Source organism: Erythrolamprus reginae, chromosome Z (assembly GCF_031021105.1).
Source record: "Erythrolamprus reginae isolate rEryReg1 chromosome Z, rEryReg1.hap1, whole genome shotgun sequence".
NCBI classification, from domain to species: Eukaryota; Metazoa; Chordata; class Lepidosauria; order Squamata; family Dipsadidae; genus Erythrolamprus; species Erythrolamprus reginae.
Window position 1 is genome coordinate 151,129,828 of NC_091963.1, and position 24,485 is coordinate 151,154,312.

General features: G+C 47.5%; 1 protein-coding gene across 1 annotated transcript in view; it reads left to right on the top strand.

Moving 5' to 3' along the window:
* Positions 1-397: 397 nt before the first annotated feature.
* NEURL4 (neuralized E3 ubiquitin protein ligase 4) overlaps positions 398-24,485 on the top strand; it is a 54,009-nt gene continuing 29,921 nt past the window's right edge. Inside the window, 9 exon segments of the mRNA XM_070728733.1 lie at positions 398-682; positions 4,014-4,392; positions 11,378-11,443; positions 12,273-12,556; positions 18,619-18,745; positions 18,866-18,987; positions 19,083-19,155; positions 21,152-21,419; positions 23,823-24,004. Of these exon segments, the coding sequence (XP_070584834.1) occupies positions 398-682; positions 4,014-4,392; positions 11,378-11,443; positions 12,273-12,556; positions 18,619-18,745; positions 18,866-18,987; positions 19,083-19,155; positions 21,152-21,419; positions 23,823-24,004 (1,786 nt within the window).

Genomic DNA, 24,485 nt, shown 5'->3' on the forward strand with positions numbered 1-24,485 from the left:
TGCTAGGCAGAGAGACAGGTCGTCAAGCCGGGCCGTCGAGCGCGAACTCGTTGCGAGGCAGAACGAAAGCGCAGCGTCGATGCTGGGCAGAGGCCTGTCGTAAAGCAGGGCCGTCAAGCACGGCGCCGTTGCTAGGCAGAACGAAAACGCAGCGTCGATGCGACGCAGAACGACCTGTCGTCCAGGAGGGCCATCAAGCACGGCGCCGTTGCTAGGCAGAGCGCAGCAAGGCCGTCCAGCGCGGCGGCGTCGCTACGCAGCGCGTCTCGTCGCCGAGCGCGGCCGTCAAGCGCGGCTCCGTTGCTAGGTCCGCCGAGAGCTCGGCCCCCGTCGCTAGGCAGCGCCGGCGGGTCGTCAAGCGCGGCCGTCCAGCGCCGCCAAGCGGGGCGGCGGCGCCATGCCCCTCTGCCGTAAAGCGCGGCCGGGCGCCCTGCTGCTGCGGGGGCCTGGTCGGGGCGGGATGCTGGGCGGCGGCGGGGGCGGCGGCGGGGCGGGCGGGGCGGGCGGGGGGACCTCCCCGCTGCCGCTGCTGCACCCGCGGACGGGCCGGCTGGTGACGGTGTCGCGGGGCGGGCGGAGCGCGGCTCGCTCGCAGCCCGGCCAGGAGTTCAACCACGGGCTGGTGCTGAGCCGGGAGCCCCTCGCCCCCGGAGCCCTCTTCACCGTCCGCATCGACCGCAAGGTCAGGGCCCTGGGGGGAGGGGAGGGGTCTCCCGGGGGTGATGGACGCGCCCTGTGGGAGCGGGGAGGACCTCGGGGGGAGGGGCTGCAGGAGGGGTCGAGGGGAGGGGGCCTTGGGGAGGGGGAGGCCCTGTGGGGGAGGGCAGAGCCTCGGGGGTCTCAGGGGAAGGGGCAAAGGGGGAAGGAATTGCGGGGAGGGGGGAGGACAGGGCCTGGGTCTCCAAATTAAGCAATTGGGGAAGGGGTCTTGGAGATGGAGAGATGCCCTGTGGCAGGGGGAGGACTTTGGGTCGCAGGCTGCAGAAGGGGAGCAAGGGATTTTGGACGCGCCCTGTGGGAGGGGGGAAGGACCTGGGTCGCAGGAGGGGAGCAGGGGGGCAAAGGGAGGAGGGATGGGGGGGGCTTGGGGATGGAAAGGACCTGGGGGAGGTTGTAGAAGGAGGAGAAGGGCAGGATAGGGTAGGGGTTCCTAGATGAAGACTGAAGCAATTGGGGAGGGGATCCTGGGAATGCAGATGGGAGCAGGGAGGACCTAGGTCGGGGGGGGGGTGTCGCAGGGGAAGGGTAGGGGCTGCAGGAGGGAAGCAGGGGGCAAAGAAAGGAGGAATTGGGGGGTCTTGAGGATGAAGAGGACCTGTGGGAGGGGGCAGAGCCTCAGGGGTCTCAGAGGAGGAAGGGGTAGAGGAGAAGGAATTGGGAGTCTTGGGGGTGGAGATGCTTTGTTGTGGTGGGGAGGAAGATCAGAAGGGCAGGATGGGGGAAGGGTCCCCAAATGAAGGCTGAAGCAATTGAGGAGGGGTTCTAGGAGATAGAGAGATGCCCTGTGGGAGGGGAAGGACTTTGGTGGGGCCGCAGGGGGACAAGGGAGGGAAGAATTGAGGGGAGGTCTTGGGGATGGAGAGATATCCTGTGGGAGAGGGGAGAGTGTTGGAGGTCTCAGAGGAGGGGACAGGCGGAGAAAAAGTTGGAGTCCTGAGGATGGACATGCCTTGTGGGGGTGAGGACCTTGGGGGTAGGGGCTGCAGGAGCGGCACAGGGGGTTGAGGGGAGGAGGAATTGGGGGAGTTGGGGGATGGAGAGCGCTGCAGGGAGGAGGAGAAGGGCAGGATAGGGGAGAGGTCCCCAAATGAAGGGTGGAGCAATTGGGGATGGAGGGGCATAGCCTCGGGGGGGGTCTCAGAGGAGGGGGCAAAGGGGGAAGACATTGGGGTTGCGGTGTGGAAGGGAGGAAGAGGGGAGGGGAAGGGGTCTCTTGAGGATGGATGTGCCCTGTGGGAGGTGGGAGGACTTTGGGGGGAGGTTGCAGGGGAAGGGGGGCTGCAGGAGGGGAGCAGGGGGGCAAGGAGAGGAAGAATTGAGGGGAGGTCTCCGGGATGGAGAGATGCCCTGTGGGAGGGGGAGAGCACTGGGGGTCAGGGGTGGGGGCAAAGGGAGAAGGAAGGGCAGGACAGAGGTCTCCAAATGAAGCTATTGGGGAGGGGGTCTTGGAGATGGAGAGATGCACTGTGGCAGGGGGAGGACTTTGGTGGGTCACGGGAAGGAGGGGAGCAGGGGGTCTTGAGGATGGAGATGCCCTGTGGTGGGTGGGAGAAAGAAAAGGGCAGGACAGGATGGGGAGGGGTCCCCAAATGAAGGCTGGAGCAATTGGGGTCTTGGGGATGTAGGTGTCCTGTGGGAGGGGGAAGACCCTGGAGGGGGTCACAGGGGTGGTGCTGCAGGTGGGCAAGGAGGGGATAAATTGGGTAGCGGGTCTTGGGGATGGAGAGATGCCCCATGAGAGGGGGGAGGAGAAGGGCAGGAGAGGGGAGGGGTCTCCAAATGAAGGCTGAAGCAATTGGCGAGGGGGGAGAGGCCCGGCAGGAGTGGGGCAGAGCCTCTGGGGGGGATTCAGAGAAGGGGACAGGAGAGGAATTGAGGGTCTTGGGGACAAAAATATGGTGTGGGAGATGGGAGACCTGGAGAAGGGGGATGCAGGAGGGGGGGTCCCCAAATAAAGGTGGAATCAGCAGGAGATTGAGGTCGGAGGTTTCCCTTCCTTCTGGGGGGCAGAAGAGACCCTGGAGGCGGGGGTTGCAGGGGAAGGGGCCGGAGGAAGGGAGGGAGTCCCCATAGGAAGTCTGAGCCAATGATTGGGGTCACTGGAGAGGGGCGAGCCAACCAGGTGGGGGAGTTTGGGGGGGCGACGGAATTGGGCTACTGCCTCCAAGTGGAATTGGGGAATGAGTGGAGCCTTGGGGATCGCACGGGAGGGGTCCCATGGGGAGGGGTCACCAAAATAAGTAGGAAATGGTCTTAAGTGAGAGCACAGCCTCAGGTCTCTTCTGCCTTGAAAGACGGCGTTGAAGGGGGGGGGGACTTGATTGAAGTGTATAAAATCCTGCATGGGATAGAAAAGGTGGATAGAGGACACAATACTAGGAGGAGGGGTCTCTCCCTAAAGCTCATAGGTAAGAAAGGGAGGACAAATCAAGGGAAATATTTCTTCACCCTGAGGGTCCTTGGTTGATGGGATTCCCTTCCAGAAGAGGTAATGACAGCTGTCAGCCTGGAGAGCTTCAAGGCAGGATGAGACAGATTCATGGATGCCAAGTGTATCATAGGTGGTGATTGAAACGGATGTCCAAGTGCCGCCTCTATGTTGGTTGAGGCAGGCAGGGTTCCCTTGGGTCCCATTTGTTGGGGGTCAGGGGAAAGGGAGGGTCTTGTCTTCTCTTTCTGCTCAAGATCCCCATGGACAATTGGGGGGGGCACTGTGGGGCACAGAATGCTGGACTAGGGGGGCTTTGGCCCCATTCAGCAGGGCTCTTAGGTTCTTATGTAGGGAAGGCAGGGAGAGAGCTAGAGATGCAGAACTGCCCCTCCCCTTCTGCCCCTCCCTCCCACCCATCTATTTCTTCCCAACCCCCATCCTTTTTCTCCTACGGCATCTCTCCAGGGTGCAAAGTGGGGGCGGGAGACCCCCAAAGACAGAGACCCCCCGCTTAGAAAACACTTCCAGGACCCAAGCTGGCTTTCTGAGACCTACCCCCACTCAAAAATATGACAGGGGAAGGGGGATGCAGGAGGGGGGTCCCCAAATAAATGCTGAGTCAGTGGGGGATTGAGGTCGGAGGCTTCCCTTCCTTCTGGGGGGCAGAAGAGACCCTGGAGGGGAGGGTTGCAGGGGAAGGGCCCATAGGACAGAATACCCTCTGTTGGAACTTTATGGCTCCCCCATCCCCAAATACGCCCCCTCCCGTTGAGGAGGGTCTGAGCTTCTTTTGCTGGTGCCGGGTGCGAATCACAACGGCCCTTAAATTGTCTTTCCCCTTCCTGTCCCCCTTCCCCGGCAGGTCAACTCGTGGAGCGGCTCCTTGGAGATCGGGCTGACGGCCCTGGACCCGAACCACCTGGACTTCCCCAGCAGCGCCACGGGCCTGAAGGGGGGGTCCTGGATCATCTCTGGCTGCTCCGTCCTGCGCGATGGGCGCTCCATCCTGGAGGAATACGGGCAGGACCTGGACCAGCTGGGCGAAGGCGACCGGGTCGGCATCCAGCGGACGACCAACGGGGAGCTGCGCCTCTGGGTCAACGGACAGGACTGCGGCGTGGCGGCCACGGGCATCCCTCCCCGCGTCTGGGCCGTGGTCGACCTGTACGGCAAGTGCACCCAGATCACCGTGGTGCCGGGGAACGCGGACGAAGCGGAAGAGGGAGCCTCCCGCGATGAAGGTACCCCGCCAAAGGACAGCGGAGGGTTTTTGTGGGGATGTGTGTAAGCGTTGAGAAAGCAGACAATAAAGTTGAATACTGTTACTTGTAATTTTATACTGTTGTAAGACGCCCTGAGTCCTTCGCGATTGGGCGGCATAGAAGTTGAATAGAATAGAATAGAATTTTATTTGCCAAGGTTGATTGGACACACAAGGAATTTGACATTGGTACATATGCTGTCCGTGTACGTAAAAGAAAAGAGACATTTGAATAGAATAGAATGGAATAAAGACTACAATAGAATATAGAATAGAATATACAAAAAAGAAGACAGAAGGAATTTGCCATTGGCACCTAGGCTCTCAGTGTACATAAAAGAAAAGAGACATTTGTCAAGAATAGAATAGAATACAACAGAATAGGTAATAGAATATACAATAGAGAATAGAAAAGAGAATAGAATAGAATTTTATTGGCCAAGGTTGATTGGACACACAAGGAATTTGCCATTGGCACAGAGGCTCTCAGTGTACATAAAAGAAAAGAGACATTTGTATAGAATAAAATAGAATGGAATGGAATAAAGACTAGAATAGAATATAGAAAAATAGAATAGAATAGAATATACAATAGAATAGAATAGAGAATAGAATAGAATGTACAATAAAAAATAGAAAAAAGAATAGAACAGAATAGAATTCTTTGTTGGCCAAGTGTGATTGGACACGCAAGGAATTTGCTATTGGCACATATGCTCTCAGTGTACGTAAAAGAAAAGAGACATTTGTCAAGAATAGAATAGTGATAGTGAACCTATGGCACAGTATCTGCTGGCACGTGAGCCCCGAGTCTTCGGAGAGGGGCGGCATACAAATCTAAGTAATAAATAAATAATAAATAAATTGCCCTCGCTCAGTTCCAGCGCGCATGTGTGTGCCGGCCAGCTGATTTTTGTCTCACACAGAGTCTCTGGGAGGGCATTTTTGGCCTCCAGAGAGCCCACTGGGGGATGGGGGAGGGCGTTTTTACCCTCCCCCGGCTCCAGGGAAGCCAGAGGAGGGGGAAACACGAGCCTACTGGGCCCACCAGAAGTTGGGAAACAGGCTGTTTCTGGCCTCCAGAGGGCCTCTGGGTGGGTGGGCAAAGCTGTTTTGGCCCTTCCCAGGCATTGGATTAGGGGTGCGGGCACTCATTGATTTGATTTGATTTGATTTGATTTGATTTGATTTGATTTGATTTGTATGCCGCCCCTCTCCGTAGACTCGGGATGGCTAACAACAGTAATAAAACAACATTTATTTATTTATTTATTATTTAGATTTGTATGCCGCCCCTCTCCGCAGACTCGGGGCGGCTCACAACAAAGTGACAAACATATAACAAATCTAATATTTAAAATAACTAAAAACTCTTATTAAAAACCAAACATACACACAAATATACCATGCATAAATTTTATAAGCCTAGGGGGAAGGAATATCTCAATTCCCCCATGCCTGACGACAGAGGTGGGTTTTAAGGAGCTTATGAAAGGCAAGGAGGGTGGGGGCAATTCTGATCTCTGGCGGGAGCTGGTTCCAGAGGGTCGGGGCCGCCACAGAGAAGGCTCTTCCCCTGGGACCCGCCAGATGACATTGTTTAGTCAACGGGACCCGGAGAAGGCCAACTCTGTAGGACCTAACTGGTCACTGGGATTCGTGCGGCAGAAGGTGGTCCCTGAGATATTCTGGTCCGATGCCATGAAGGGCTTTATAGGTCATAACCAACACTTTGCATTGTGACCGGAAACTGATCGGCAACCAATGCAGACTGCGGAGTGTTGGTGTGACATGGGCATATTTGGGAAAGCCCATGACTGCTCTCACAGATGCATTCTGCACGATCTGAAGTTTCCGAACACTTTTCAAAGGTAGCCCCATGTAGAGAGTGTTACAGTAGTCGAGCCTCGAGGTGATGAGGGCATGAGTGACTGTGAGCAGTGAGTCCCGGTCCAAATAGGGCCACAACTGGTGCACCAGGCGAACTTGGGTAAACGCCCCCCTCGCCACAGCTGAAAGATGTGCATGTCCACGCTGTTTCGGCACCTGATGAAAAAAAGGTTTGCCATCACTGGAATAGAATATATAATGGAATAGAACATAGAAAAATAGAATAGATTATACAATAGAGAATAGAAAAGAGAATAGAATAGAATTCTTTATTGGCCAAGTGTGGTTGGACACACTAGGAATTTGCCATTGGCACATATGCTCCCAGTGTACATAAAAGAAAAAAGACATTTGTCAAGAATAGAATATTATAGAATGGAATAGAATTTATTTCTTTATTTCTAGGCGCCCTTCTCCAGGGAGTTAGGGCATCTTACAGAATACAAAAGGAATACAAGGTAGATAGTTATAAAATCCAACCATAAAAGCTACATTTGAAATTCCAAACATTTAAAACCATTCAACTGACATTCATCATATCATAGTCTTCTACATGGAATGGAAAGGAATTGGAATGGAATGGAATAGAATAGAAGAAATTATGATGGATTGGAATTGAATAGAATAATAATAATAGAATAAAATAATTATAGAATAGAAGATAGAGTAGGAAAGGATAGAAAATTTAGAACAGAACAGAACAATAGACTAGAATAGAAGAGTAGAGTAGGATTGGATAGAAAATTAGAATAGAATATAACCTAGTCCAACCCCTTACTCAGGCAGGAAACCCTCCACTACTTCAGACAGATGGTTGTCCAACATCTGCATTAAAACTTCCAGTGTTGGAATATTCACAACTTCTGGAGGCAGGCAGTTCAATTGATTAACTGTTCTGACTGTTAGGAAATTTCTCCTTAGTCCTAAGTTGCTTCTCTCCTTGTTTAGTTACCACCCATTGCTTCTTGTTCTACCCTCCGGTGCTTTGGAGAATAGCTTGACTCTTCCTTCTTTGTGGCAACCCCTGAGATACTGGAACACTGCTATCCTGTCTCCCCTGGTCCTTCTTTTCATTAAACTAGACATAAACCCAGTTCCTGCAACTGTTCTTCATATGTTTTAGCCTCCAGGCCCCTAGTCCTCTTTGTTGCTCTTCTCTGCCCTCTTTCTAGAGTCTCAACATCCTTTTTTTATGTCATGGTGACCAAAACTGGATGCAGGATTCCAAGTGTGGCCTTATAAAATGGTATTAACCCTTCACGTGATCTTGAAAATAGCAAGGGCCACATGTGAATAGCGCCACCATTTTATTCCCACGCGCGAACGTTAGAAATCAGTGAACCTAGAGAAAGCACGGGGTGTCTTTCTCCAAATCTCTGCCTTCAACTTTGGGCTTGCCTATCATGGCAATTCCTCCAATTTAAGAAGAGTGGATATCAGCTTCCAGAATTCATTAAGGATTAATATATGTCGGCGTAGGCATAATTTGTATTTATTTATTTATTTTGTCATGTTTCCGTGGTGCACCTCGGAAGTGGTGAGAGTTGCAGGCAGTCAAATTACATTTTAATGTATGCCTGTTGAGGTACATTCATTTTTAAAAATAGTTTTTATTGAAATTTTAAAATTTTAAAGAAGACAATTACTTATTTATTTATTTTATTTATTTATTAGATTTGTATGCCGCCCCTCTCCGAAGATTCGGGGCAGCTCACAACAATAAAAAACAGTACAAATCCAATAGTTAAAAGAATTTAAAACCCATTAATATAAAAACAATCATACATCTCATACAAACCATGCATAAAACAGAATGGTACAGGGCAATCAATTTCTCCATGCCTGACGACAGAGATGTGCTTTAAAGAGTTTGCGAAAGGCAAGGAGGGTGGGGGCAGTCCTAATCTCCTGGGGGAGTTGATTCCAGAGGATCAGGGCCGCCACAGAGAAGTCTCTTCCCCTGGGTCCCGCCAGGCGACATTGTTTCGTCGACGGGACACGGAGAAGGCCAACTCTGTGGGACCTAACCTAAACATACAGACAAACAAAAAAAGAAAGAAAGAAACACATACACGTAACAATACTTGATGTACATTCAAAATGAGAAGTTTTTCTAAGCGTAAGGCCACATTTGCAATATTCTGCATCCACATTACCCCCCCAAAAAAGGTTGAGATTTTCAGAAAAAGCACCGAGAAGAGCAACTTGAGAGGATTAAATTTAGATTTTTTTAGATTTTATATTTAATTAACTGGATTTAAGATGTTATACATTGTTTTGTTATATGTGGTAAGCTGCCCCGAGTCCTCGGAGATGGGCGGCACAAAAATGCAATTAATAATAATAATTAAAGAGGCCTGGTGGGGATTAAACCTGGTGTGAACCAGGAAAGACGTCATGGACTCCATCTGTATAGTCTGGAGGACAGAAGGGAAAGGGGGGACACGATCGAAACATTTAAATATGATAAATATGATTTAGGGGTAGTGATTTCTGACAGTCTCAAAATGGGTGAACAGTGCAGTCAGGCGGTAGGGAAAGCAAGCAGGATGCTTGGCTGCATAGCTAGAGGTATAACAAGCAGGAAGAGGGAGATTATGATCCCACTATATAGAATGCTGGTGAGACCACATTTGGAATACTGTGTTCAGTTCTGGAGACCTCACCTACAAAAAGAGATGGATAAAATTGAATGGGTCCAAAGACGGGCTACAAGAATGGTGGAAGGTCTTAAGCATAAAACATATCAGGAAAGACTTCATGAACTCCATCTGTAGAGTCTGGAGGACAGAAGGAAAAGGGGGGACATGATCGAAACATTTAAATATATTAAAGGGTTAAATAAGGTCCAGGAGGGAAGTGTTTTTAATAGGAAAGTGAACACAAGAACAAGGGGACACAATCTGAAGTTAGTTGGGGGAAAGATCAAAAGCAACATGAGAAAATATTATTTTACTGAAAGAGTAGTAGATCCTTGGAACAAACTTCCAGCAGACGTGGTAGATAAATCCACAGTAACTGAATTTAAACATGCCTGGGATAAACATATATCCATCCTAAGATAAAATACAGAAAATAGTATAAGGGCAGACTAGATGGACCATGAGGTCTTTTTCTGCCGTCAGACTTCTATGTTTCTATGCTTCTATAAAGGGTTAAATAAGGTTCAGGAGGGAAGTGTTTTTAATAGGAAAACACAAGAACAAGGGGGCACAATCTGAGGTTAGTTGGGGGAAAGATCAAAAGCAACAGGAGAAAATATTATTTCACTGAAAGAGTAGTAGATGCTTGGAACACACTTCCAGCAGACGTGGTTGGTAAAACCACAGTAACTGAATTGAAACATGCCTGGGATAAACATAGATCCATCCTAAGATAAAATATAGGAAATAGTATAAGGGCAGACTAGATGGACCAGGAGGTCTTTTTCTGCTGTCAGTCTTCTGTGTTTCTATGTAGCCATGCTTGCAGGATTCGGATTTGGGGATAAAAAGGAGGAGGGGAGATGTGACAAGTCTTCCCATATTTGAAGGGCTGCCCCAAAGAAGGGGGGGGCACCTATTTTCCAAAAGCCTCTGAAGGCAGGACAAGAAACAACAGATGGAAACCCACCAAGGAGAGAAGTAACTTGGAATTGAGGAGGAATTTTCTGACCGTGAGAACAATTAGCCGGTGGAACTCCTTGCCACCAGAGGTTGTGGGCGCTCCAGCCATGGACGGGTTTTTTTTAAGAAGAGACGAGATAGGCATATCTCTGAGGTAGCATAGGGCGGTGAAACCTTTTCCTTGGGTGCCATAGGTTTTCCCTCATGGCTATAGGGTCTCCTGCCCTGAGTGGCGGCGGACTGGACTAGAAGACCTCCAAGGTCTCGTCCGGCTTTGGATTGATTGATTGATTGCCTTCTGGGAGTTTGGAATCCACCAGTCTTAAACACTAGTCTTTGAGAACTAACGTGGGGCGATTTGGGACGGAAGGAGGAGAAGTGAAAGGCCTGGGATTTTGGTAAGGAGACCACTTGCTGTCGATGTCGCCGGCTGGATATGCGCGATGGTTCATCCCCTATGGCTGTCTGGCGCTTTGGCACCTCTCTAAATACAGGTAGTCCTTGACTTGCGACCGTTTAGTGACCGAAGTTAACAACAGCATTGGGGGAAAAAAGTCACCCGTTAAAAAGTGGAAAATTAATAAAGAATATTTAAAAAGAAAAATGGCTGTGAGTCCGTTTTTTTCAGTGCCATTCTAACTATGGTCACTAAATAAACTGTCGTAAGTTGAGGACCGCCTGTAAAATGCAGCCATATTTAAGTCAATGCGTTAAACAAAGGCAATGTTCACTTTGTATCTCTGTGTGTCCATGTGCGTTTGGCCAAACGCTGGAAGTCAACACAGATTTGGGGCCAAAACGTCACCCGTTGTGGTCGTTAAGTTGAGAAACATACCCCCTCCCCTTTGTCCCCTCTCTCTAGCTCCAGCTTTCGGGGTGGGCAGAGGGAGGTCACGCCTGTTTTTCACACTTAACGGCCCCCTGGTAGCATCCCCGCATTTCCGTGATCCAAATTCAGACTCTTGGCTGCTGACTCGTCTTTATGACCGGGCGGGGGGGATGTAGGGGAAACTGGATTCACCTTTTGCGACCTCCTGGCGAACCGGATTTGCTTAACGGAACAGAGTACTCAAACATCAGAGCTTAATGAAGGCGGTGAGGAAAGTCGTTAGACTGGGTGGAAGCTCACTTTGCGGTCGCCTCGCTTTGAGACTAAAATGTTCAGCTCGGCAGCGGTCGTAAGTCGAGGACTGTCTCTATCAGGAGTTGGGAAGGGAGGGCAGGGAAGGGTCTGCATTTTAAGGGTGGGTCTGGGCGCCCAGCGGGTAACCAAGCCCAGTTGAAGAACGGGGTCCCTCTCCTGGGGTCCCATACGGAACCGTCTTTTGCAACAATCTCTGCCCTCCTGGGGTTCTTGGCTGCCCCTTCAGGACCTTAAGCCAGGATTCTTGGCTTGTTCCCTGGAAACGTGGCCTGTGGCAGCGCAAGGAATAGCCTTCTTCTCACCTTCCTCCTCCTCCTTCTCTCTAGCCCTGGAAGCGCCTTGCAACCAAAGTCGGCCCGATAAATTCCCCAACAGCCTGGAAACGGAGAACGGTGAGTTGCCTGAAATAAGGGGGAGACGGGGAGGAATAATAATAATTTGTACGTTTTCCAGCAGCGGGCTAGGCGTCTTCCCACCCTTACAATTGTTAAACACGTTTGACGTGGTTTTTACATTCCCCCCCCCTTACCTGCTTTTATTGAGAGCTGCCCTGAACCCACTTGGATAAATAAATAAATATTCCGATAATTCAAAAGTAGGGAACCTACGTAAGGCTTCCTCCTGTTCCTCTCTCTCCCCCTCCTCAAAACGACAACCCTGTGAGGTGGGTTGGACTCCAGAGAGAGAGTCTGCCCAACGTTACCTAGATACCTGTGACTCAGTTTCCTTGTCTAAGACGGGAGTAGAACTCCCGATCTCCTGGTGATTGGCCCATAGTCACCCAGTCTGCTTTCAGGCTGTGGGCGAGACTTGAACTCACCGTCTCCTGACTATTCATTCATTCAATTTTTATGCCGCCGTTCCCAAGGGAATCTGGGCAACTCTTAATTGGCCCAAAGGCGAGGCTAGAACTTACTATCTCCTAGTGATTGGCCCAAAGTCACCCAGCCAGTTGTCATCTTAAAGTGGGACTAGAACTTACTATCTCCTGGTGATTGGCCCAAAGTAGACCCCGCCAGCTCATGGGACTAGAATTCTTGTAGCTGGAGCAGACTCGCTTCTGATTTGAATGACCCAAGCCTAAAATGGGGGAGGGGGAGAGAGCTATCTTTGCCCCGATCGGAAAACCCCCCTTCCTTTCCAAGATGGGCAACCAGGGCTGGAATCCACAACCACGCGCATTGACACTCCCCCCCCCCCCGAAACGCCCTCCCCTCGTAGGCTTCTCCAGCATGGAGCTCTCGGAGGTGGTGAGCAACGCCATCCTCTCGGCTTACAACGGGAGCCTCCTGAACGTCAACCTGGGCAGCCCCCCCTCGGGTTCTCCCCCCAGCGGAGCGCCCCCCATGACCTCCAACGACGCCCTGCTCTTCCACGAGAAGTGCGGCACCCTCATCAAGCTCAGCAACAACAACAAGACAGCCGAGAGGCGCCGGCCGCTGGACGAGTTCAACAACGGCGTGGTCATGACCAACCGCCCGCTACGGGACAACGAGATGTTTGAGGTAAGGGGGAAACTAGAACTCCCAGTCTCCTGGTGTTTTGCCTAAACTCACCTAGCTGGTTTTTCTAAGGTGAAACTAGAATTCCCAGTCTCCCGGTGTTTTGCCTAAACTCACCTAGCTGGTTTTTCTAAGGTGAAACTAGAATTCCCAGTCTCCCGGTGTTTTGCCTAAACTCACCTAGCTGGTTTTTCTAAGGTGAAACTAGAATTCCCAGTCTCCCGGTGTTTTGCCCAAAGTCACTTAGCTGGTTTTTCTAAGGTGAAACTAGAATTCCCAGTCTCTTCAATCAATTTCATACATTTTTTTCAGTGCATCATAAATAATCTATTGTTCACTAATTTGATTTTTATAACCAAAGTATTGGATTTTAGAAAAACAAATTTTAATGCAATGGGAGAATATTTAGATAATGAATTAAAGGGGAGGGATAAAATGGCAGGAGCGAGCATCCAGTGGACTGTATTAAAAAAGGCCATCTTAAAAGCCACTGGACTGTATATAAGACAAATAACTAAAGGTAAAAGGAAGAAGAAACCGCTATGGCTTAGCAATGATGTAAGGGCTATAGTCAATGAAAAAAAGGCTGCCTTTAGGAGGTATAAAGAGTCTGGAAGTATAGCTGATAGGGAGGTATATAAAATGAGACAGAAGGAGGAGAAACAGATAATATATGCTGCTAAAGCCTCAAAAGAGGAAGAAATTGCCAAATCTGTAAAGAAGGGGGATAAAACCTTCTTCAGATATATTAGTGATAAGAAGAAGAAAAACTGCGGCATCACGAAGCTTAGTACCGGGAAAAATACATGCATTAATGGGAATAAGGAGATCGCTGACCATTTCAATAGCTACTTCTGTTCAGTTTTCTCAAAAGACACCTTACAAAATAATACTATAGAGGGATATAGCATTGCTTCCAGCTGTACGGATTCAGCTCCAGTGATCTTAGAAGCCGATGTCTTAGAAGAACTTGAACGATTAAAGATAAATAAGGCAATGGGTCCAGATGGCATCTACCCCAGAGTTCTTAAAGAACTCAGATCTGTCATTACTACCCCCCTGACTGATTTGTTTAACCAATCCTTGTTAACAGGAGAAGTTCCTGAGGATTGGAGAATGGCCAGTGTTGTGCCTATCCACAAGAAGGGCAGTAGAGAAGAAGCTGGTAACTACAGGCCAGTTAGCTTGACATCAGTTGTAGTTAAAATGATGGAGACTCTACTCAAAAAGAGGATAAATCAGCACCTAAAAAACAATAACTTATTAGACCCAAATCAGCATGGCTTTACTGAAGGCAAATCGTGTCAGACTAATCTCATTGATTTCTTTGACTGTGTCACAAAGGTGTTGGATGAAGGTGGTGCCGTGGATATTGCCTACCTGGACTTCAGCAAAGCCTTTGATACGGTTCCACATAAAGAGCTGATAGATAAATTAGTGAAGATTGGACTTAATCCCTGGATAGTTCAATGGATTTGCAGCTGGCTGAAGCGTAGACATCAGAGAGTTATTGTTAATGGCGAGTATTCTGAGCAGAGTCAGGTTACAAGCGGTGTGCCACAAGGGTCTGTTCTGGGTTCTATTCTTTTTAATATCTTTGTGAGTGACATAGGGGAAGGTTTGGTAGGGAAGGTTTGCCTATTTGCCGATGACTCTAAAGTGTGCAATAGGGTTGATATTCCTGGAGGCGTCTGTAATATGGTAAATGATTTAGCTTTACTAGATAAATGGTCTAAGCAATGGAAACTGCAGTTTAATGTTTCCAAATGTAAAATAATGCACTTGGGGAAAAGGAATCCTCAATCTGAGTATTGTATTGGCAGTTCTGTGTTGGCAAATACTTCAAAAGAAAAGGATTTAGGAGTAGTGATTTCTGACAGTCTCAAAATGGGTGAACAGTGCAGTCAGGCGGTAGGGAAAGCAAGTAGGATGCTTGGCTGCATAGCTAGAGGTATAACAAGCAGGAAGAGGGAGATTATGATCCCACTATATAGAATGCTGGTGAGACCACATTTGGAATACTGTGTTCAGTTCTGGAGACCTCACCTACAAAAAGATATTGACAAAATTGAACGGGTCCAAAGACGGGCTACAAGAATGGTGGAAGGTCTGAAGCATAAAACGTATCAGGAAAGACTTCATGAACTCAACCTGTAGAGTCTGGAGGACAGAAGGAAAAGGGGGGACATGATCGAAACATTTAAATATGTTAAAGGTTTCAATAAGGTTCAGGAGGGAAGTGTTTTTAATAGGAAAGTGAACCCAAGAACAAGGGGACACAATCTGAAGTTAGTTGGGGGAAAGATCAAAAGCAACATGAGAAAATATTATTTTACTGAAAGAGTAGTAGATCCTTGGAACAAACTTCCAGCAGACGTGGTAGATAAATCCACAGTAACTGAATTTAAACATGCCTGGGATAAACATATATCCATCCTAAGATAAAATACAGAAAATAGTATAAGGGCAGACTAGATGGACCATGAGGTCTTTTTCTGCCGTCAGACTTCTATGTTTCTATGTTTCTATTATAAATCTTTCAAAACCATCTCTGTTTTTATATGCCAATTTTACAACTTGCTTTATTAATATACAGTACTTCTTTAAAAGTATCTCTATTCTTATATTCCAATTTTACTTATCAAATTCAACTTGCTTTATTTGTTCATTTCAATAAAACTAATTAAGCTTATTTTAATATAATCAACCAACCAACCTAATATTTCCTTAATACATTCATTCAAATTGTCTGAACCTATTTTAGTATATTCAACGAATCAAATATTTCCCAAAATTCTAAGCATATTTAATACATTTCATTAATTTCAGTTAAACTAATTTTAATACAATCAATAAACCTAATATTTCCATAAATTCCACACATCAAATCCTAAATAAGACATCTAATAAAAGCTGATAATTAGAAATTAGTCTACATCTAATCAACCATTTTCGTAATCGCAACCCTTCTCATAATCCCAGGTCTCTTGTGTAAATCCAAATTTAAACTTCTTTCTAGTCATTTTATATCCCCATTTCCTTCCCTTTCGTTTTTTATTCTGTCTCCTTCCCTTCCTTAAAAATCCCAACAGATCAATTTTATTTTTAACTCCTCTTTTATTCTGGGAATTGACCACAGCTTTTCCATTTCGTATTTGTGCTTGTCTCAATGGGCTCATAGGAAAATCTGTGGTCATCAATCCTTTCCATATTTTATTTAATTTTATTTATTTATTTTGTCCAATACATAATACACATTGAAGAGAATAGATATGTAATAATATAAGTAAAGAAAAGAATAGAAGAAAAGATATAAAAGTATAGGTGAACATATTTGAAAGGAAGAAAAGATAAATGAGATAAGGAGAGACAATTGGACAGGGGACGGAAGGCACACTGGTGCACTTATGCACGCCCCTTGCTGACCTCTAAGGAATCTGGAGAGGTCAATCGTGGAGAGTCTAAGGGAGAAATGTTGGGGGTTAGGGGTTGACACTACTGAGTCAGGTAATGGGTTCCACGCTTCGACAACTCAGTTGCTGAAGTCATATTTTTTACAGTCAAGTTTGGAGCGGTTAAAATAAGTTTGAATCTGTTGCGTGCTCTTGTGTTGTTGCGGTTGAAGCTGAAGTAGTCATTGACCGGTAGGACGTTGCAGCATATGATCTTGTGGGCAATACTTAGATCGTGTTTTAGGCGTCGTAGTTCTAAGCTTTCTAGACCCAGGATTGTTAGTCTGCTTTCGTAGGGTGTTCTGTTTCGAGTGGAGGAGTGAAGGGCTCTTCTGGTGAAGTATCTTTGGACATTTTCAAGGGTGTTGATGTCGAAGATGTGGTATGGGTTCCAGACAGATGAGCAGTAGTCTAGGATGGGTCTGGCAAATTCTTAAAAATTCTTTAAAATCTTTGCAATTCTTAAAAATCTTTGTTATATCATCACTCAAAATTTGATAATCAGAGTATTTAATATCATGTCCACTAACTAATATAACTTCATTCTTATCATTGCTTAGTTCACCATAGTCCCTTGTTATTTCCTCCATCTGCACATCAATTATATTTCCATCTTCATATAAACATAGAAGTCTGACGGCAGAAAAAGACCTCCTGGTCCATCTAGTCTGCCCTTATACTATTTCCTGTATTTTATCTTAGGATTCATTCCTTCCTTCCTTCCCTTTCTTTCTTTCCTTCCTTCCTTCCATCCTTCATTCCTTCCTCCCTTCCTTCCTTCCTCCCTTCCTTCCTTCCTTCCTTCCTTCCTTCCTTCCTTCCTTCCTTCCTCATTCATAGAAACATAGAAGACTGATGGCAGAAAAAGACCTCCTGGTCCACCTAGTCTGCCCTTATACTATTTCCTGTATTTTATCTTAGGATTCCTTCCTTCCTTCCTTCCTTCCTTCCTTCCTTCTCTTTCTTTCTTTCCTTCCTTCCATCCTTCATTCCTTCCTTCCTCCCTTCCTTCCTTTCTCATTCATAGAAACATAGAAGACTGATGGCAGAAAAAGACCTCATGGTCCATCTAGTCTGTCCTTATAGCATTTCCTGTATTTTATCTCAGGATGGATATACAGTATGTTTATCCCAGGCAGGTTTAAATTCAGTTACTGTGGATTTATCTACCACGTCTGCTGGAAGTTTGTTCCAAGCATCTACTACTCTTCAAACGTCTCCTTTGATTCTATCACGTCCTGTAGTTTTCTATTAGCTTCAATTGTGAGCTCCTTGGCGATTTGAATAAATCCACTCATCCATCCTCTCAGCTCTTTAAAGTCTCCAGCCAGCTCTTTACACAATTCTCTTATCTCTTGAATTCCCATTTTCTCACCGCCTCGTGTCTCCAGATGTCCCTAGCTCTTCCCAATAGCCTAGTTATATTTTGCAAAAACAGTTCAAACAAAGTCCAGGCTCACACAACATTTGCAAAACCTCCTTTCATCTCTTAATCTCCTCTGCAGACACAATATCAATAATCCAGTTAGTTGCTCTTTTCCAAGGCCAGTGCCCAGACGTCAAATTCTCCTAAGTAAAAGAAGATTCTCATAAAAATAAAGCTTTGGCCAGCAGGGGGCTCCACCAATTCGTTCTCAAAAAACTCTTAAAAATCATTGAAAGCCAAGAAGATTCTATTTTAATTATTTAAACTTTTAAAGTTCTTTTTTTTTCCCTTTAAATCCAATTTCAAAGCCTCAAACCATCTAATTTAACTGGGAAAGTTGTTGAGAAGGTGGTGTCGGTCCAGCTCCAGCGGTCCTTGGAAGAAGCCCATTATCTAGGTCCTCAGCAGTCAGGATTCATGCCGGGCTACAGCATGGAAAGTGCTTCGGTCGCGCTGATGGAGGATCTCTGGCGGGCCCGGGATGAGGGTTTATCCTTTATCCTGGTGCTCCTTGACCTCTCAGCGGTTTTTGATACCATCGACCAGTGATTTTTAACCTTTTTTGAGCCATGGCACATTTTTTACATTTACAAAACCCTGGGGCACATTGACCGGGGGGGAGAGGGGGGGTCTAAAAAAAAAGTTAAGCAAAAAATGTTCTCTCTCTTCCTCCCTTTTGCTCTTATTTCTCTCTCCCTCCCTCTTTCTCTCCCTTTTTTCTCTCCCTTTTTTCTCTCTCTCTTTTTTGCTCTCTTTCTCCCTCCCTCCCTCTATGTCTTTCTCTCTCCCACCCTCCCTCTCTCTCTCTTTCTTTCTCTTTCTCTTGCTTTCTTTCTCTCTCTCTCTTGCTTTCTCTCTTGCTTTCTCTCTTGTTTTCTCTCTTTCTCTCTTGTTTTCTTTTTCTCTCTCTTTCTCTCTTTCTCTCTTTCTCTTGCTTTCTTTCTCTCTCTCCCTCTTGCTTGCTTTCTCTCTCTCTCTCTTGCTTTCTCTCTTTCTTTCTCTCTCTCTTGTTTTCTTTCTCTCTCTGAGCTTCGCGGCACACCTGACCATGTCTCACAGCACAAACAAACAAGCATTGCCCAGATTTGGTGGGGCGGGGGTCCCGCTATGTTTTTTCCTTAGCGGGGAAATAAACATTTCAAAGCAGGCGCCTGGGAGTTCAAGGCGCCGCTTCTGTCTCCCCTCAGATCCGCATCGACAAGCTGGTGGACAAGTGGTCGGGCTCCATCGAAATCGGGGTGACCACCCACAACCCCAACAACCTGGAGTATCCGGCCACCATGACGAACCTGCGCTCAGGTGACTTCTCGACTCGTGCGTATCCATGGGGGGGGAGAGAAGGGGGGGGGGATTTCTCAGGGTGGGTGGTGCCTCCACCAGGGAGGGGCGGGAGGGGGGAGAGGACCCACTCAGCCGGCCCTTGTCCCCACTCAGTTCTTCTTGTCATGCTCCACTCAACCCACGAAGGAACCATTATGATGAGCGGCTGCGGGATTCTCACCAACGGGAAAGGCACCCGGCGGGAGTATTGCGAGTTCAGCTTGGATGAGTTGCAGGTGAGTCCTCTGGGGCTCCCCTCCCTCCTTTTCGGACCCTCCACTCCCTGTCAGAGGAACGGCCCACCCCCGTCTTTGTGTCTCCCGCTTCGCAGGAAGGCGACCACATCGGCCTCACCCGGAAGTCGAACAACGCGCTTCACTTCTACATCAACGGCATCGACCAAGGTGGGGTGAAATCACACGGGCCTTCTTTCGGGGGGCGGGGACTTCCCTCTGCCCACCCCCAAAGCCGGAGCTAGAGAGAGGGGACAAAGGGGAGGGGGTATGTTTCTCAACTTAACGGCCACAACGGGTTGCGTTTTGGCCCCAAATCTGTGTTGACTTCCAGCGTTTGGCAAAACACACACGGGCACACAGAGATACAAAGTGAACATTGGCTTTGTTTTAACGCACTGAGTTAAATATGGCTGCATTTGCAGGCGGTCCTCAACTTACGACAGTTTATTTAGTGACCATAGTTAGAATGGCACTGTAAAAAACGGACTCACGGCCATTTTTCTTTTTAAATATTCTTTATTAATTTTACACTTTTTTAAAAAAAGAAAACACAATCGTAAGTACAGAAGAAAATCAAAGAAAATTAAATTAATAATAGTATATACAGATAGCACTATACAGTAATACCTCGTCTTACGAACTTAATTGGTTCCGGAAGTGGGTTCGTAAGGCGAAAAGTTTGTAAGACGAAACATTGTTTCCCATAGGAAACAATGTAAAAGCGATTAATGCGTGCAAAAAGGAAAAAAAAATCGCAAAATGTTGCTCCGCTGAGCACTGCCGCCTGGCTGTCACCTTTTAAAACAGTCGGGGGGCTTCTCGGCATTCTCCCGAACACCAAACCCGGAGGTTCGGGTTCCGGAGACCGCCGAGAAGCGCCCGGCTGTTTCAGAAGGTTACAGCCCGGCGGCGGCGCTTGGCGGAGTGCCGTTTTTGCGATCAGCGGCAGCGTTTTTGGCGGATCTGGAGGCTGGAAAGAAGGTGGGGAATCCCAATAGGGAATTCCATGGGCGGAGCTTTGAGGTCACGAAGACGTCCGGTCGCCCCTCTCTGAAGAGTCACTGGCTCAGCCACCGAAATTTTGGCCTCCCACTCTGGTCATAAATGAAGGATCGTCTGGACTTATGGACCGGGCTCTGCCAAAGGCAATGCAGGAGTCTCTTCCTGGAGGTGTTTAGTTAAACCTTCATCCCACCTCCCTATAAACGTTCTGCTTCTCTCCTTTCCCACCTGGAGTAATTCTACCCACTAATCGTTTTATTTGCTGTGCTTCTACAATTGTAGATTTTAATCTTAATGCTTTAATGTTTTCACGTTGTCAGCTGTCCGGAGTTATTGGATGTAGGATAGGTGGCAAATTTCAAAAGCAACTGCAACAACAACAACAATAATAATAATAATAGTAAATTAATAATCATAATCATAATACCCATATCAACCATCCATGCCAGTCAATATTTTTGATACATTTTAAAATGTTCACTTGGCTGAATTTTATGTTTAATGAATAAAAGTAAATAACAATAATTGTAATAATAATAATATCAACAACAACAACAATAATAATAATATAGTAGTAATAACAAACAACAACAACAATAAACAACCCATCAGTGCCAATCACATATTTGTGGTACATTTTTAAATGTTCACTTGATTGAATTTCATATTTAAGGAATAAAAGGAAATAATAACAATAATAACAATGTTAAATAAAGAAAGTAAACAACCTGCATCAACCACCCGCGCCAGAATGATATTTGTGATACATTTTTAAATGTTCACTTGACTGATTTTCATGTTTAATGAATAAAAGTAAATAATAATTGTAATAATAATAATAATAATAATAAATGCAACCCATAACAACCATCAGCACCAGTCAATATTTGTAATACATTTTTTTATGTTAAGTTGACTTTCCTATTTAATGAATAAAAGAAATAATGATGATGATGATGATGCAAAAAAAGATTGTGAAACTAGGTCAGCCATGTGTGCGACCCACTTTATGACCGCAATGGACAGGCTGCAGGACAGTCGTAAGTCGAGGACCACTGGGTAGAGTAAGGCCATCGATTCATTCCTCTCTAAGCCGTCCAGTGGGCTTAATCTTGGGGGGGGGGTCCCACAAGTGACCCCGCTGTGTCCCTCCTCTTCCCAGGCGTGGCGACCACCCTGACTCCCTTGGTGGTCTACGGCGTGGTGGACCTCTACGGCATGGCCGTGAAAGTCACCATCGTGCACAATCACAATCACAGCGACCGGCTTCGGCGCAACAACGCAATCATGAGGGCCCTCTCGCCTGACGTGGGGCGGCGGGCCATCGACGCTGGGGGCAGCGACCCAGAACCGGAGCGTCTCCTTTTCCACCCCAACTGCGGTCAGAAAGCGGCCATTATCAACGAAGGACGGACGGCCCTGCGGCCACAGTACGTATCTCCCATCGGAAGGGACCCTGGAGGTCTTCTAGTCCAACCCCCCACACTGCCCCCTCTGCTCAGGCAGAAGACCCTGTGCCATTTCAGACAAGGGACCGTCCGCTCTCTTCTTAATAACCTCCAGGGATGGAGTAACCCACAACTTCTGGTGGCAAGCAGTTCCACCGGTTGATTAGGGAATTCCTCCTTAATTTCTGGTTACTTCTCTCCTTGGTTAGTTTCCATCCTTTATTTCTTGTCCCGTCTTCAGGGCCTTGGAGAACTGGTGGACCCCCTCCTCTTCTGTTTGGCCTCTTCTCTTCAGCCCTTGCTCTATTGCAGGGGTCTTCAACCTTGCAGCTTTTAAGACTTGTGGACTTCAGTTCCCAGAATCCCCCAGCCAGAACTTTCTCTTAGTCTCTCCATTCTTCCTTCCTTCCCTCCCCCCCTCCCCCCTCCTTCCTTTTTCTTTTCTTCCTTCTCCCTTTTCTTTCTTTCCTTTCTTCCTTTCTTCCTTTTTTCTTTTCTTTCTTTCCTTTCTTTTCCCTTCTTTCCTTTCTTCCTTTTTCTTTTCTTTCTTCCTTCTTCCTTCTCCCTTTTCTTTCTTTCTTTTTTCTTTTATTTCTTCCTTCCTTTCTGTCATTCCTTTGTTCCTTCTTTCCTTCTTTTTCTTTTCTTTCATTCTTTTTTCTTCCTTCCTTCTTTCCTTCCTTCCCTTCTTCCTTCTTCCTTTTTCTTTTCTTTTTTTCTTCCTTCTCCATTTTCTTTCTTCCTTTCTTCCTTTTCTCTTTTCCTCTTCTTTCTTTCCTTCTTTCTTTTTTCTTTTCTTTCTTCCTCTTTTTTCTTTTCTTCCTCCTTTTTTTTCTTCTTTCTTTTATTTCTTCCCTCTTCTTCCTTTCTTTCTTTCTGTCATTCCTTTGTTCCTTCTTTTTCTTTTCTTTTGTTCCTTTTTCTTCCTTTCTTCTTTCCTCTTTCTTTCCTTCCTTCCTTCCTTTCTCCCTCCCAAAGGTGCTTTTTCCAGAGACACCTGGGCTTTCTGATTCTTCTTTGAAGACCTCCGTTTTAGAGATCCGTTGAGGCCGCTGGGAAGTTTGTCGGTGTCCCGGTGGGGTCACTCGAGTGGTGTCAGTGGCTGTGGCACCCACGACACGTTCCTTCCTGTGGTTCCAAGAAGGCTCCTCACCCACTGGCACCAAGTCAGGTGATCCCAATCCTAAGGACACCGATGACACCTCCAAGTGGCTACATCAACCCTCTAACAAGGATGCAAGTCACCAGCTATTTGCAAGGACCACCGACCCCTCCCGTCCCCACCATCCAGTCAGAGTTGATGATGCTTCTGCTATGAGGAGCGAAACGTCTTCAAAAGAAAAAAACAAGAAAACCCAGTTGCCTTTTGAATGTTCTTTGGAACAGGTTCTGGCCCTGTTTCCTGTCTGGTCCACCTAGAACCTAAGAGGAGCTCTGCTGAATCAGGCCAAAGCCCCTCGAGTCCAGCATTCTGACTCACCCAGTGACCCCCCCTCCCCAATTGTCCAAGGGGATCTTGAGCAGAAAGAGAAGGCAAGACCCTCCCTCTCCCCTGACCCCCAACAAATGGGACCCAAGGGAACCCTGCCTGCCTCAACCCACACAGAGGTAGCAAATGGACATCCAGAGAGAGAGAGAATGAGACAAAGAGAGAGAGAGAGAAGGAAGGAGAGGGAGAAAGGGAGGGGGAGGAAGGAAGGAAAGAGATGGATGGAAGGAAGGAAGGAAGGAAGATAAGAACCTAAGAAGAACCAGGCCAATCAGGCCAAAGCCCCTCAAGTCCAGCATTCTGTGTCCCCCAGTGGCCCCCCAAATTGTCTACAGGGATCTTGAGCAGAAAGAGAAGGCAAGACCCTCCCTTTCCCCCGACCCCCAACCAATGGGACCCAAGGGAACCCTGCCTGCCTCAACCAACATAGAGGTGGCACATGGACATCTGTTTCAATATAGGAGAGAAGGGAGGGAGGAGAAGATAAGAATCTAAGAGGAGCCCTGTTGAATCAGGCCAAAGCCCCTTGAGTCCAGCATTCTGTGTCCCAGTGGCCCCCCAAAGGGGATCTTGAGCAGAAGGAGAAGGCAAGACCCTCCCTTTCCCTGGACCCTCAATAAATGGTACTCAAGGGAACCCTGCCTGCCTCAACCCACATAGAGGCGGCACATGGATATCCGTTTCAATCACCACCTATGATACACTTGGCATCCATGAATCTGTCCAATCCTGCCTTGAAGCTCTCCAGGCTGACAGCTGTCACGACCTCTTCTGGAAGGGAATCCCATCAACCAAGGACCCTCTGGTAATGGCTAACCATGGTCTGTTGGACGTCGTTCCACGGCGAGTTCTTACAGGAGAAACTCTGTCCTTCCTTCCTTCTCTGTCCTGTCCAGTGCCACCGACGACTTTAACCACGGCGTGGTCCTTAGCAACCGGCCGCTGCGGAACGGCGAGGTGTTCCAGGTGCGGATCGACAAGATGGTGGACAAATGGGCCGGCTCCATCGAGATTGGCGTCACCACCCACAACCCCACCTACCTGCAGCTGCCGTCCACCATGACCAACCTGCGCTCAGGTGAGAGGTGGCCATTTTAAGACCTGTCGGTTATCACCTCGAGATTCGGCTGCTGCAATGCTCTCTGCATGGGGCTGCCTTTGAAGAGCGTTCGGAAACTGCAAATTGTGCAAGACGCAGCCGTGTGAGCGGTCATGGGTCTTCCCAGATGCACCCATGTCTCTCCAGCACTCCGCGGCCTGCATTGGCTGCCGATTGGTTTCCGGACACAATTCAAAGTGTTGGTGATGACCTATAAAGCCCTACATGGCATCGGACCAAATTACCTGCGGGACTGCTTTCTACCGCATGAGTCACAGCAACTGGTCAGGTCCCACCGAGTCAGCCTTGTCTAGGTCCCGTCAACTACTCAATGTCACTTGGCAGGACCTAGTGGAAGAGCCTTCTCTGTGGGGGGCCCACCCCTCTGGAATCAGCTCCTCCCGCAGATTCCTCGCCTTCCGCAAGAGTCTTAAGACTCATTTATGCCACTAATCTTGGG